At 34.2% G+C, this 15,446-nt stretch overlaps 1 protein-coding gene across 3 annotated transcripts in view; it reads right to left on the bottom strand.

The window, feature by feature from the left end:
• Positions 1-15,446, bottom strand: part of LOC150082262 (retinol dehydrogenase 12-like) — a 72,595-nt gene that overhangs the window by 5,780 nt on the left and 51,369 nt on the right. For 2 of the 3 annotated variants that reach the window (XM_090379212.1, XM_090379214.1), the window contains exon 5: positions 5,499-5,618. The exons of the other annotated variant lie outside the window; for it this stretch is intronic. In XM_090379212.1, the coding sequence (XP_090235338.1) occupies positions 5,499-5,618 (120 nt within the window). The remainder of the gene's footprint in view (positions 1-5,498; positions 5,619-15,446) is intronic. 3 annotated transcript variants of the gene reach the window in all.

Here is a 15,446-nt window from a genome sequence, read left to right as displayed (position 1 = left end):
CATAAAAAAACGGTTCCGCTTATTCGACTCTCAAACACTTATTGACACCTTTTCTTTGTGGCATAATGTTAGACAAACAGTTTTTGTGGAATGTGTTACCTGTCCAGGTGGATTCTGTGACATCAACTACATTATTATTGTTAGCCACACAGTGCAAGGAAGCCATAGTTTTTGCTGCACTGCAAAAAAAAATTTTAAATAAATAAAAATGTAAAACATAATTCTTCTTACAATATTATGGTGCAGGACCTCTGATTTGGTTAGCTTGGTATGCAATAGCTGGATTTGGGGAGGATAATGTGATGCCACAATCTGAGCCAGTAAGAACTACTATTGATGAATTGGCAAGATGATGGTTCATCATTGGAGGCAAACATCTCACCCAGATAAATACTTTTCTCCTAAACAGTATCTGGGCAAGAAAAGGGAAGAAAGAACAAATTTCTGTTTACTTATGTTATAAACTGGTGGAAGGTATTCCCATTGAGACTATCATAATTACATTCCAGAAGATCACTTACACTATTAAAATCTGACTACCAAACTGCTGGGTTTTTTTGTTTTGTGTCCTGGTACTTTCTGGTGACAGTGTATTCTGGGATCTTTTGCTTTTCCTTTTCCAATATTCATCTGAATATTCTTTACAGTCATACTTTCATTCAAGAAAGTATAATAATGGCATAGTAACATCTGATATTTTTATTTCACTTGTGTCTGTACTCCAAATATAATGGTTATTTTAAATAGCTGCCAGAGCTGGCTAAAGCAGAGGCCTCTGCTTTTGTTTTAAGAAATTCACTTGTGTCTAGAGCACAGATTCAGATGAATTGTCTTAATTTTTTAACCTTAGGTTGCAGTCTTCTACAATAATGTAATGACTTCACCACTATCACCTATATTGAAGATCTGCAAATTTAAATATCCATTGCAGACCTCACAAATATGCTATAGTCAGTCTCAGGTAGGGAGGTAGTTTTTGATTCCTATGTTACTAGTGACAAAAAAAAAAAAGAAACCACTATTCCAGGGGTTCCCAAACTTTCTCAGCTCACAGGACCCTTTGTCTCAATTTTCTCACAGCACCCTTAGTGTCTCAGCAATTTTTTCACAGAACACCTAGGCCAAAAGAACTACTTAACAGTTCCGTTTATTAATTAGTTAGGTCCAAACAACTTAATAAGTAATGTTGAAACTGAGCTACCTAGAGCTAATAGTTTACACGGTGTTCGACAGATGTCGATTATCCCTGTGTTTTGATTGAAAATTTAATATATCCCACTCCGCCCCTGGGAGTTTGCTGGGGTGGCATGGCGCGCAGTTTGGGAACCACTGCACTAATTTAATTTGCCCATTCCTTGTAATAATTTGTCTAATCCATCTTTAAATTTATTCAGAGTATCCACTTCCACAATGTCAAATGGAAGTTTGTTCTAACAATCACTCTGACTCTTGGAATAATTATATTAACGTATTCAATGAAAGGAAATAATAGCGAAAACAACATTGATACTATGTCAAAATTTGGCAACTCTTTAGGAGTTGACATGACATGACAGTTTAGGGTGTTGCAATATGCACTTTGGTAAGCTGTGCACTAAATCAATACTTAATAATTTATTCTACCCTGCCAAATACTACTAACAAAAAAAAAGAAAAAAAAAAAAAGAAAAGAGAGAGCTAAAGTCCAAAAATGAATTTTAACAAATTCATTTAACTTTTTAACTGAATTTGTTAAAAAATATCTGAATATCAAATAAGAAAAAAAAAATTTTTTTGTTGTAACCTAGAATGTTTAGAATTTTAAGAGTAAGTGCTGCTTTGGTTGCACATATGAAAGATTTATCTTTATCAATTGTTGATGGTAATTAATTTTGTAATATTGTTTTTTTTTGCAATGTCACTCTTTGAACAGAGATATATAAAATTTTGCTCTTTATTGAATGAATCATCTCAGTTGACTAGAAATGACTGCTGAGGCATACAATGCAAAAACTTTATGAAGAATAGGATATCTGAATTTGCATGCCAACAAATGACAAATGCATGTAAGTAACACGAATAATTCAGGTCAGTCATCAAACGATTGAAGGCAGCCTCTCAAGTTATAATATACAGGGTGATTCACTACCAGTGCGACGAACTAGCAGGAGGTGTAGGAGGCACAAAGACAAATCGGAATCACATAGCATTGCAGGGTCCGAAATGCCTTCGTCATGCGGTAGAGGACGTTGAACGGGAGGTCGCGTGAACAGCGATCCCGCTGGAAGTCAGCATTTGCGAACCGTTTCTGTTGAAGAAACCAAGTAGCAAAAGTCCTTCAGAGTGGATAATCCGCAGGCTCCAATGATTGGACGCGTTGCAGATGGTATGAACTCATTTGGTTTGTTGACAGTATCCTCCATACAGTGGATTGGGAAATACCCAATCGTTGGCCTATCGCTCGAGTACTCGTACTCGGATTGCCTTCTGCAAGACGTAGGACATTCTCCTCATTGTCTGGCGTCCTCGTCGTTCGCTCTTGATTCATGGTACCTCTCGTGAAACAACCAGTCTCACGTAACCTTCTGTGCACACGTGCGAAAATCGTATGATGAGGAGCACGCCTGTGCGGGAAACGTTCCTGGCGCGCCCGTTACAGTCCGCAGCTCCATACGCGAGGTGCATGTCGGCCAGTTCAACGTTTGAATACTCGTCCCCCTACTGCCTCGGGAACCGGTTCGCAAATGCTGACTTCCAGCGGGATCGCTGTTCACGCGACCTCCCGTTCAACATCCTCTACCGCATGACGAAGGCATTTCGGACCCTGCAATGCTATGCGATTCCGATTCGTCTTTGTGCCCGCTACACCTCCAGCAAGTTTGTCGCACTGGTAGTGAATCACCCTGTATAGCAGTTGCCAAGGCTCATATCTGATGATTTAAACATGAAAAGGGTATGTAACTTTTGTTTTTATGCTTTAACAGCAGCTCAGTGATCCAGAATTTCTAAAAACAGTAAAGACAGGGAATGAAACATGTTTCTTTACAATCTGCAGACAAACGTCAGTCTTCTGAATGGAAGCCACTCATGTCTCCCAGAAAGAAAATTCAAATTGCAGATATAAAGGTAAAATTATGCTAAAACTATACAGTAAACCCCCGCTATTCGCGGTATCTGTATTCGCAGTCGCCGATTTCATATAAAATGAAACCTGAAAAAATGTGAATTTTAAAGCGCCGTGAACATTTTATTACGCCATAAAAAAAAAACATGGGCGTGGCTAAAATTATCTTTCCCGGCAGTGGGTGGGGGGAGAGGGGTGACAAAATCGCAAGCGTGGATATTTCTCGCTAATCCTTGTTCAGTATGTGTTATGCGCTTGTCATGGAAGATTTCGTCGTTTGCTTTTAATTTATATGCTTATAAATTGATATGCTTACAAAAGTGATAAATCTACCGTTTTGCAGTGTAAAACAGACTTTTTTGAGTGTGTTAACGGAAGAAAGTGACTTTATTTTGAACAAGTTCTTTCTAACCCGTACAAAAATATGGCTACGAATAACAAGGGAAATGTGAAAAGATCAAAGGTGATGACATTACTGAATAAAATTGAGTTATTAGACAATTTCTAATGGTGAAAGTGTCTCCTCAGTGGTAAAACATTATAAAATCAATGAGTCAACGGTACGATCAATCAAGAAATCTGAAGAAAAAATCCGGCATAGCGTCCATGAAAACGTGCTAATTGCTTCAAAAATTTGCTCTGTAACTCGTGATGTTAAATTAGAAAAAATGGAAAAGCTTTAAATCTGTGGATAGAAGACCGAACTCAAAATAAAATTCCGTTAAATTCACTCATCATTCGTGAAAAGGCAAAACTCCTTTATCAACACTTTAGCAAAACTGGCGATAGCACTGGTGGGATAAGTTTTTTAGCTAGCAAAGGTGCTGGTTTGAAAGATTTGTTTGAAATTTCTAATAAATATTACATTTAATATTAAATTGTTTCTTATTTTCATTTCGATGCCATATGCTTGCATTTCACTATGTACTGTCTATGTACATAGTCATATTATGAAGGTACATATAATACATACATAGACAAAAATTTAGACTAGTTTTTCTTATATATTTCATACTTTGGAACGGAACCCCTTTATTACTATGGGAGCCATAACTCAGTATTCGCGGCATTTCTCAGGAACGTAACCCCCGCGAATAGCAGGGGTTTACTGTATTTTGAATATAAAGGCAAATTCATAATTCAATATAAATTTATATCAGGAGATCTTTCTGATAATAAGATTATGTACTTAAGAAATTATGCAATCAGAAGAAAGAGACCTGATCTGTGGGCAAAGAAAAATTGGAAATAACTCCATAACAATGTTCTTGCTCATGTCACAATTTCTGAATATCTTTCCAAAGACTAACTGCTTACAATACCCTTCTTATTCAACTGACTTTGAGCCATGTGATTCCTTCTTCTTCCTCCCTCGCAAACTAAAGAGCTCATTAAAGGGACTATTATAACAGCTATGAAAAGTTCACAAGGAACTTGCAAAAAAGGCCTTTGAAGAACTTCTCTTTTTGAAAATGTATAAAATGGGTGGGGGGAGAGAAGATGCATAAATAGCCAAAGTCATTATTTTGAAAAATTTTAGTTATCTGTAAATATATTTTTATTTAAATAAAAATTCAGTCCTGGAACTCTTTGATCCTGCCTAATATAATGAACTGTTCTGGTATATACCAACACAGTGATAGCAAACCAATAGGAAGTGTGCCATGACTAGCATGCATAGGAATACACTGGCATGAAGCTATTCATAAATATGTCCTCAAATATATATATGCTTTTTTTATTTCACAACAAATTTGTTTTAAGGTCTACCAGCCAAATCATGCCATGAAAACTGTTAAGTGATTGTGTACACAATTATGTAGTACCAACTATTCAAACTTTTGAGCATTAATACCTTTTCATAACATCAAGAAACACTATTTACTAATTTGCATGGCATTCAAAAGTTGTTATAGTATAATTTCAACTTATGTACTTGTGGTATGTGCTAGAAAAAATTTGCCATCACAGTACTGGTGTAATTTACATAGACTAAAATGGAATTTAATAAAGATGCATGGTACTATTTCAATGCAGGTATTGAAATAGTTTAAAAAACATAATGCAAAGTAATGTTATTTTCTCAACTGGTAAGCTTAACTCATTCACATGTCATAAGATTTTTTCCATGTTTGTTTATTTATCAATAGTTTAAATTGGTATTTCACTAAATTTGAAGGGATTTTACAAATTGGAATCATGTTTATAATATAAATAATGTCTTAATCTTTATTGGATATAACAATTATATCTGGGATATTCACCCTGTACCAAAATGTCTATTAAGTGCCCCTCTTTTCAAAAGAAACATCTTTTATATACTGAATTATGAAATAAATAAAAATAATAATAATAAAACTAAGTAAAAATTAAAACAGTATCATGTTTTACTTACCACACAGTCGTTTTGCTAATTCTCTCGTAAACAATACATTTGCTAATTTACTTTGGTAATAAGCATAGAAGGGACGATAATTTTTTTCTAAATTAATATCATTCAAATGAATCTGTCCTCCTGAAAATTTGTATTAAAAAAATTAAATATGAATGTACATGTTCATATATAATTGTGCTAGTGATTTCACTTATAATTTATAATGCCAGTGATTTCACTTATTAAGTGTATCAAAAAACTAGCCATAACTTTCAGGTAATAGTCATTTAAGTAATTTCTATAACTCTTGGAAGAATTCTTAGGATTTCAGAGTACTACATATATTGTACTTTATTGCACATAGCATCTGTGAAGTCCTAAAAGAAGTTTTCCTCTAAAAATATAAAAGGTGTTTTCTAAATTACATAAAAAAAAAAAAGAGGGTAATTCCACATACCAAAACAAGTAAAAAATTCAATAAACATGTGCCTGTAAAAGCTTCCATCCCACACCAAAGCCCCCCCCCCTTTCTTTTATCTGTTTGACAGGAAATGGGTGAAAATGCTTTTTTAAAAAATCTAAAAAATAACAAAAGAAGCACACCCTGTATATTTTTAGGGAAAAACAACTTTTTCAGGACTTCAGGAAATCTAGCTATGTTTCTTTGAGTATCTGCTACAACATGTGGTGCACTGTCTGTTTGAGTGTGGTAGCATATAACCATCCAAACTGCTATGTACCAGGAGAAATGGATTGGAAACAGCAGTCCCGTGCCATGGCTGGCATGGTCTCCTGATCTGACTCATCTGTGGAACATAGCTGGATTTTTGAATGTGTGCACTAGTCAATGCCGTGTGATGATACAGGTTGCATTCCAAGTTCAAGGTCACCACTTCAATGACTGCTTAATGTGGCATAAAGGCATCTATATTTATAAACCAGCAATAAAAAGAACTAATTACACTTGCCCTTCCTTCTACTTAAGAGCACACCTATTAAAAGTATTTTTGTACACTTTACAAACATGTGAAACTAACATGCTGCTAGGTCTGCCACTGTACAAGAGGAGAGAGGGAATGGCTTGATAAAGATCATGTGGGAGATCTCAGAATTTATAGTTTTGCCTCTGTTTCAAATGCATGAAAAGGGCTGTAACTCAGAATGAAAACTTTTCCAGATACATATTAGCATGACCTTTCTTACTTGTTTTGGTTTGTAGAACTACCCTGTGATTTTGATTGTGTAATTTAGAAACCCTCTGTATAAAAGGTCCTAGGAGAAATATATATAAAATCACATTCAAAACTTTTTCTATGTTATCAGACAAAGCTATGTTAGCTGCAAGATTAATATGATCTAAATATTTCTGTTTGGAAACTTCTCCAAAAGTTGATTAGCACAGAACTGGGTAAAACCACCACAATTGTCTTTTATACTTATAAAATACAAAGGAAAACTATAGCATTTTCTGATTCATATGATAACTTTCAGATAAAATGAGCAATTTTTTTGAGTTATTGTTTTAGGAAATTCAGAGTTTGAAAAATTACATGTATTTTAGTTACCTAAAAAAAAACAGAAAAAGTTATTTGACACCTACGGCCAAATATCTTAAATAATTATATATGTGTCCACCATCATCAGGTGATTAAGTGAAGGGTGCATAAATACATACAGTTCAGGCCCATATGACTACTAAATAAGATGTTTTTGTATTCTCTCTACCTTGTGACCTCCTCTTGCATGGTCATCCCAGAGTATAAAGAGAATTTATTTATTTTAATGTTAAATTATCTGTGAGATGGCACTTTTATAATAAAAAAAGAAGTTGCTATAATAATTGTCTTATTTTAAAAGAAGTTATAAATTCAGGTATTCTAAATTTAACTACATTTGGTGCCTGTAATCAGTGTCACACTCTCCACATGTCCTAGTTATGCCTCTATTCTCACATGGCACTGTAAGCTCGTGAAAGGTTGTATATGAAAATCAGCATTTACAAAATAAAGAAATAACCTGTGGCAGTAACCACTGATTGTCACACTTTGGTGGGGGGAGATGTCAGTCAGCAATATACAAAATGGTGCACTCCTTGCATTTCAGAATTTCACACCAGCACAGGATAACTAGGAGATTAATGTCAACCCACAACTGAACCACTTAATATTTTGCCAAGCCACTAAATACTTTGCTACTTAATAAGTAGCAAATTATTAAATAATTCTGTTGTGTGAGTTTACTTAAAACAATGTACATAATAAAATTCACCTGATAACAATTCACATATTTTAAATAGTGTTCACCTTTCAAATTAATTCATTATTAACCACAATATTCTCTCAATGCATTAAAATAAAGAATAATATTCAAAGCACACACAGTTTTAGACTATTGCTTGCCTTTATTTCAAAAATATGCTGTACAAACTGGAGCAGTGAGGCATTTAGGGACAAGTTACTGCTACTGATAAAGGGATGGTCTACTAGGAGAAGAGAGAGTAGATATTGATGGGCACTGCTCTTCTTGGACTACTGTTATTAGTGGGTTCCCCAATTTCAGTGCTGGACCCAGTGGTTTTTTTTCTATATTTATTAATATTAATGAAAGCATATCAGACCTAATGTCTAAGTTTGCAGAGTTGTTAATAATAGTGATCACAGTATGCTACTGCAACAAAATCTAGAAAAATTAGGCAGATGGGTTGAGAAGTGACAAGTGAAGTTTAACATTGACAAATGCAAGGTACTGCACATGGGCAGCAATAATCCTAGAATAACATATCAACTGTGTGGTAGGTACTACACTAAGTAATGGAGAATGAAAGACCTGGGTGTAATTGTGCAGTCAGACGAAGTTCTCTGAGCAGTGCAAACAGCCTGCTAGTACAGCTCATGGAGTTTTGTCAATGATATACAAGGGTTTTGCTACCAGGGACATGGAGGTGATTAGCCCATTGTACAGGGAAGTCTGGAAGCCTCATTTTAGGAAGGATGTGGATTTGCTGGAACAGGTGCAAAAAAGAGCAATGAAATTGGTGACAGGAACAAAAGAGTGCTCTTACCAAGAAAGGCTTCAGTTCTGCAAACTGCAGCATCTGAAAGCTAGACAACTGCAAGGAGATCTGATTAAGGTGTTTAAGGCTTTGAATGGATTGCATAAGCTCAATACTGTTAGCATCCTTCCTCTTGCTCAGACTACAAACATGATACGGCATAAATTCAAACTGAGGAATTATGGTTTCAGGACAGATGTGTGAAAATTTATCTTCAGCCAGCAGGTAGTTGATTGCTGGAACAGGCTTTCATATGGTGTTGTGGAAGTGGGTAGTCTAAATAAAATTCAAGGAAAAACTAAAATTATTAGAGGGGATGAGCAGGTGATGTAGGAAGTGTTTTTTTTTTTTTGGCTGATGTTGTATAAGCTTGTTTTCTTGCATCATTTGCCAATGATGGCACAATTCACTCACTGAAAAGAGATATGACCAAGTGTGCTGTATGCAAAATGTGCTAGGAGGTGCTTTTATTTTAACAATTTATTTAAAAATATACATCTGCAATTTAAAACATTTTTAAAATTTATTTTAATTTCAAACATTATTCAATGTTTTTAATATCAGTCAATCATTTAGGCAGAACATCCCAAACAATGTGCACATTCTTTTGGCAAAGATTTTTTTAGTTTTATTTTGATAATCTCACCTTTCATATTTTTTTCTAAATAATTTCATCAATACATCTTTAAATTATGAGTACAGCAATAACTAGGATCATTCTGTTCTTATACTTGGTACCCAAAGTTTAAACCACAAAATTAACCATTTAATCCCATTAGCATGTTAAAATATATGTTAGGCTGTCTATTTTAACATTACATATTAAAGTAGACTGCCTCTACAGCCAAGTAGTCAGGAGCAGAAGTGCAGTAGCAGACACTCTTTGAGTAGACCGGGGTTCAAGCACCTGACTGCTAAATATGGTCAATTTGCCAACACGCACTGGACCAGCGTGGCAGATTATGGTCCATTTCCCTCAACATGAATTGTTGAGGGAAATGGACCATGAAATGGACTTTCATCTTGCAGTGGATTGATAATGGCTACAGTTTACCTTTTTTTTTTTACCGTGTTAAAATAAAGAATGACATCACAAAAATACACAATTTTAAAAAACTGTTTCTTGCCTATTCCAAAAATATTAAGAAACTTTATAGGTAATTATAAAGAAGAGGCATCTGACTGAGGGTTAAGAAGAAACATTTCTCTTTTTATTGGAATTTACAATTCAGTAGTCCCTAAACTATTCAATTTAGTTAGTTTAACTACTATAACTGTATTTCAACTGATTAAATATTCTCTAACATACCAAAATTCTCTAACATTCAACTCGCATACCATTTAATATTATTACAGTAGAACATTGGTTATCCAGAATAATTTGAAAGGCTGATTTTTTTTGATTTTTTTTTTAATATTCACAGTAGTACAGTAAACACCTGGTCATGTTTGCAAATTGAATTTTGATTATAATAAGCAAAAGATCGAGTTTACTACCTATTTAGAAAAGATTGTGCAAACAAAAAGCCAAATAAACCAAAAACTGCAAATTGTTTTTATTGTTTTATGGTTGTAACCCCTAGAATTATGTGACCTTCAGAAATGTGCTTTAGAAAAATATCACACAGACTACTGGGTTTTCTAGGAAACCATGAATGAATTTCAGATTAGTTAAGCTCCAGATTCGGTAAGAATAATATTGGCCTGAAACTGAGATTTATCATTTTTCTCAATTTTTTACGGTAAAATGAAAACAAAAAAAAAAAACTAGTTTTAACATTGCAACAAAAAATGGAAATTATTAATAGAATTAGAATGTTAGAAATTATTAATAGAAAAAGGTGAAAATTTAGGAAATCTCTCCAAAAAGTTTAATGTGGGGACTTCAACAATTTATGACATCAAGAAAAATTCCGATGCTATAACAGAATTTGTGTCGATTATAGATAGTGAAAGCAAATCTAGCAAGAAAAAAAGACAATGTTAAAACCTGAAAATGCCGCTTTAGAGAGTGGACTTTTTTTTGTTTTCTTCAGAAGCGAAGTTTAGGTGAACCAGTGTCTGGCCCAATGTTGTGTGAAAAAGCATTCGATTTAAATAAAAAATTAAGAGGTAATGAAGATTAAGGCAAGCATTAGCTGAAAAACTTTAAACTGAGACATGGTATATGTGAACTAGATATTCAAGGCTAAAAACTTTCTGCAGACAAATCGGCGGCAGCATCCTTTAAAAGTAAGTTTGCTTCAGTTATAGCAAATTAAGAGAAAGAAATGTTTATAATGTTGATGAGATGGGCTTATTATGGAAAGCATTACCGAGAAAAACCCCAGCCACTAAAAGAGAAATGCCTGTGCCAGGTTTTAAGATGAGAAAATAGCAAGTTACAATTGCTTTGTGTGCAAATGTCATTGGAATGCACAGATTGTCCATGCTCATTTTCAGCAAGTCGAAAAAAACTGAGCATTTAAAAACCTGGTTTTCCTGTTTTCCAAGATTAGTTTATAATTTTTTTTTATTTAATCATAAGATAAAATTAAATAATTAGATTAAATTTATTTAATCTTTATGGAAAACTTTCCGGTTTGATTATCCAGAATAGGTCTGACATCAATTATTCTGGATAACTGATGCTCTACTTTATTAAATTTGCCTTAAGTTCCATGCAAAAATTGATGCCAAATCAACTTAATTTCAACTTTTGCATCTGTGGCTCTGGCAGACTTCACATGATCGAAAGTAACTTATGTTTCAGATTTCCAGAAATTTTTTTAAATTCTTAAATCCGTTGGAGGGGTCTTATAGAATCCTCCAGTAGTTGCTTCTTTGCTTTTAATTTTAACAGTATTAGCCGGATAGAATGAGGTATCTAGGTATTCTTAGTACTAAAGCTTGGGTTGTCAGTATGCTTTGCAGTTCTAAATTGTTTATTTTGCTCCTGAAAACAAGTCTTGTGGGTTCCACTGCAATCTGCCAGCATTTGTTTGTTAGTATTGTTCTGAGGCTTTTTTGGAAGCAGGAGTACTTTATTTTTAAAAAATAAAGGCTACTTTTCATTTTTTTTTTTTTATTATTCCTGGTAATTGTGACAAGTAATAGACCTTTGTCTGACAGTGAAATTAGAATGGCCCTACCTTCTAAGATGACAATTGTAATATTCTGAAGCTAAAAGTTCTGTTGATAAAGAACCTTCACACCAACAATCAGTCCTCTACAGAGGAAGATGCTAGCAGCAAAAAAGATTCTTCAATTGCCTAACCTAACTTCAAGATATCCTTGAAAGTGATGTGGAAGGTGCATGTAAACTGTATTTCACCCAGGATGCATATAAAAATAAATAAAAGGCTGAAACATGACATCTAATCCCCCTTATACAAAAGGAATTGACAACTGAACTGAAAGCAGTTACTTCTCAAGAATTCTGGAATCTAGTATGTCACTTGTCTGTTTGCTTCAGCTGGCACAAGAGATATTTTTGCCATTGTGGGTATTATTAGATTTTTGTTCATCCTTCTGGGGCTCAAATGTGATTGTACTTCTTTTAGTGCAAGGGTGGCCAACAAGTCTATCGCAGCTTTAATTTCAGACGATCACATCACGACGAATTTTAAATATATATAAAAAATAGATTAGTCAAAATATAAATATTATTATTATGTGCCCTACAGCATAAGCTTATTACAAATCCGTTGAACCACATGACTACTCTTGTCGCAGCGCAGCCGGGCTTGTCTAGTGAAAATTCATGCAGTTACATTGTGGAGAGCATAGTGCATGTGTTGAATTCTTATTTAGCTTACTTAATATTAATAACCGGCCAGTACTTATACGTCAATTTTGATTTAATTTAAAAATGAATACTACGAAAAAGAGTAAAACTTATAATTTTCATCAAGAGTGGGAACTAAAATACTTTTTTGTGATGATAAAAGAAAAATGTTGTTTGATTTGCAATGCTTCCGTGGCTATACCCAAAAAAACAAATTTAGAAAGGCACTTCAGTGCACTCCATGGTAAATACCAATCTGATTTTCCACTTAATACCGACCTTAGAAAAATAAATTAAAAGAATTTAAATCCAGACTATTCGCAAACAAAATTTCTTTATGACAATCTAAATTGACAATCTAAAGCAGTAACTGTAGCATCATTTAAAGTGAGTCATCTTGCAAAAAAATGCAAACCATTTTCTAATGGTCAATTCATCAAAGACACATTTTTAGAAATAACAGATTCTCTTTTTAAAAATTTTAAAAACAAAAATGCAATTAGGTGCTCATCAAGACCTGAAATTCTCAAAATACTGTGATGCGATGAATCGAAAAAAAATGAGTTAAAATGTGAGCGAACAATTGAGTGCTCATATTGCTAATTGTGTGTCTGTTCCTTACAACTGGATGAATCTACAGACGTCAGTGATACACATCAATTGCTCGTTTTTATTCATATGGTTTTTGATGATTCTGCCACTGGGTATGGTTTCGTTAAAAGAAAGAACTAGAGGTCTTGTTATAGCACATTCAAAAATTTTATTAAAAAAATTAAATTACCACTATTTAAGCTCGTATCAACAACAACAGATGGAGCTAAAGCAATAACAGGGCATCTTAACGGATTATTCGCATTGTGCCAAAAGGATGATGAAATCCCAGATTTTATGAGTTACCGCTGTATCATTATATCATCCACCAACAAGTGTTACCCAGCAAAAGATTAAATACTAGAAGTATTATGTACATAGCTTTCAAAATCGTGAATTCCATCAGAGGACAATCTCTTCAACGGAGACTTTTCAAAATGCAACTCGGTGAAAATGAACCAGATCTGATATTACACACAGATGTGAGGTGATTGAGTCAGAGTAATTTTCTACAGAGATTGATATTTGCTGAATGAAATTAAAAAATTTGTTGATCAAAGGGGAGATATTTATCAGCAGCTACAAGATACAGAGTGGTTGTGTGATCTGGCTTTGATAGATTTAACCAGTAAATTAAGTGATCTGAATTTGGAATTACAAGGAAAAAATAAAAAATGTGTGACATGATTAGTAGTATTTCTGCATATAAAAATCAACTTTTGGCAAGGGCTAAGGATCTCAAAGAAAAAAAATTCAATCATTTGCAAATATGCAAGATCATTTGCAAAAATATCCTGTTTTTGAATTTAATAGTGAGAATTATGTTTCTGAAATTGAGAAAGTTGTAGACTATTTTATTTTGAAACCAGATTCAGTGATTTTAAAACAATTGAAGACATAGTTCCAATATATTTCTTATCCATCAATTTGTTTCGTATCTAAGTCTAAATTAAATATCTCGACTTAGATACGAAACAAATTGCAGAAAAAAAAAAGCCGAAATTTTTCACATGGAGAAAATATTACTCGAAAATGAAATTATTACATTGTGAAATGATACTTCCTAAAAGCCAGATCATCAGAAAAAAAGAGACTTTTGGAAATACGTTTGCCAAGAAAAGTACCCAAATGTAAAAAATTTGGAGTGAACTTTTATAATCCTGTTTTGGTACCACATATCTATGTGAATTGGCTATTTCGAATTTGAAACAAACAAAGATGAAGAATCGCTCTGCTCTTGCGGACATACATACAGAAGAGTCTTTACGGTTGGCCTTATCACAGTATATCCCTGATTTTGAAAGCTTGGCAGATGACATGAAGACACAAACTTCACATAATGGCGCCTCCGTAGCCAGGTGGGAAGGAGCAGCAGTGCGTAGCACACTCTTCTTGATTAGACCGGGGTTCGAGCCCGTCACCACCAAATATGGAGGATGCGGAAAGGTCAGGGAATGACCACCGCATAACTCGGAGCAATATGGCCTTAGTTGCTAATGCTCCTAAAAAAACCAAATAACAAACTTCACATAATAAGAATTCTGAATTGTATTTAATTTTAAAATTTATAAATTAACATTTTTCAATGTGTAGATTAACTTTTTTAATCATTTGCAATGAAATTCTTCAGATGGTAGATCGCAGCACATTTTGAAGACAAAAAGTAGATCGCACCACAAATTAAGTTGGCCATCCCTGTTTTAGTGGTTTTGCTAGCATTTAGTTTTTCCACAGATCTCACAAGAATTCATTGCCATAAAGTAGTTATTCAACTCTGTTTATTGTTATTTTGTTTCCTTTCTTAATTTTTGAGAATTTCAAAAGATTTTTCACATCATTCAAAACATTTCCAGTAATCAAGTCTTTGTTATCACCAAATAAAATCATGACAACATCAATTTTCTAACAGTTTAACTTTACATTTATAAAATAAATATATATTGAACCACTGAAGTTAATTATGAGGGCATCTTTGGACTTAGCATTAGCATAGGCATATGATGCAAGAAAGCAAGCTTATGCAGAACCAGCCAAAAAAAAAAAGCTCCCATTTAACCCCTCCTTTCTTTCCAAATACCTGTCCAGCTCAGCCTTAAATTTATTTAGGCTATCAAGTTCCACAATAAAAGATGAGTCTCTTCCACCAATCAACTACCCGTTGGCTAAAGGCAAACTTCCACACATCTATCCTACAACTGTCTTTCCTCAATTTGAATTTATGCCCTCTCAGGTGATTATTCTGAGCAAGAGGAAAAATCCCATCAGCACTGAGCATGCTCAAACCATTCAAGGCTTTATACACCTCAATCAGATCACCTCGCACGTGCGTAGTCTCCAGATACTGTAATGTGCAAAACTTAAGCCTTTCTTTGTAAGAGCAGCCCTTCGTTCCATTCGCTAATCTTGTTGCCCTTTTCTGTACTCATTCCAACAGCTCTACATCCTTCTTAAAATGAGGCCTCCAGACCTGTATACAGTACTTAAGGTGTGGCCTGACCATTACAAGGGGATAATCACCTCCTCATCCCTGCTTGAAAAATTCCTGTATACCATTGACAAG

This window comes from Mastigoproctus giganteus, chromosome 8 (genome assembly GCF_048544385.1).
Source record: "Mastigoproctus giganteus isolate SK-2022 chromosome 8, ASM4854438v1, whole genome shotgun sequence".
Taxonomy (NCBI): domain Eukaryota; kingdom Metazoa; phylum Arthropoda; class Arachnida; order Uropygi; family Thelyphonidae; genus Mastigoproctus; species Mastigoproctus giganteus.
The sequence above is the reverse complement of the archived record's forward strand: the minus strand, read 5'-3'. Positions and strand labels throughout refer to the sequence as shown.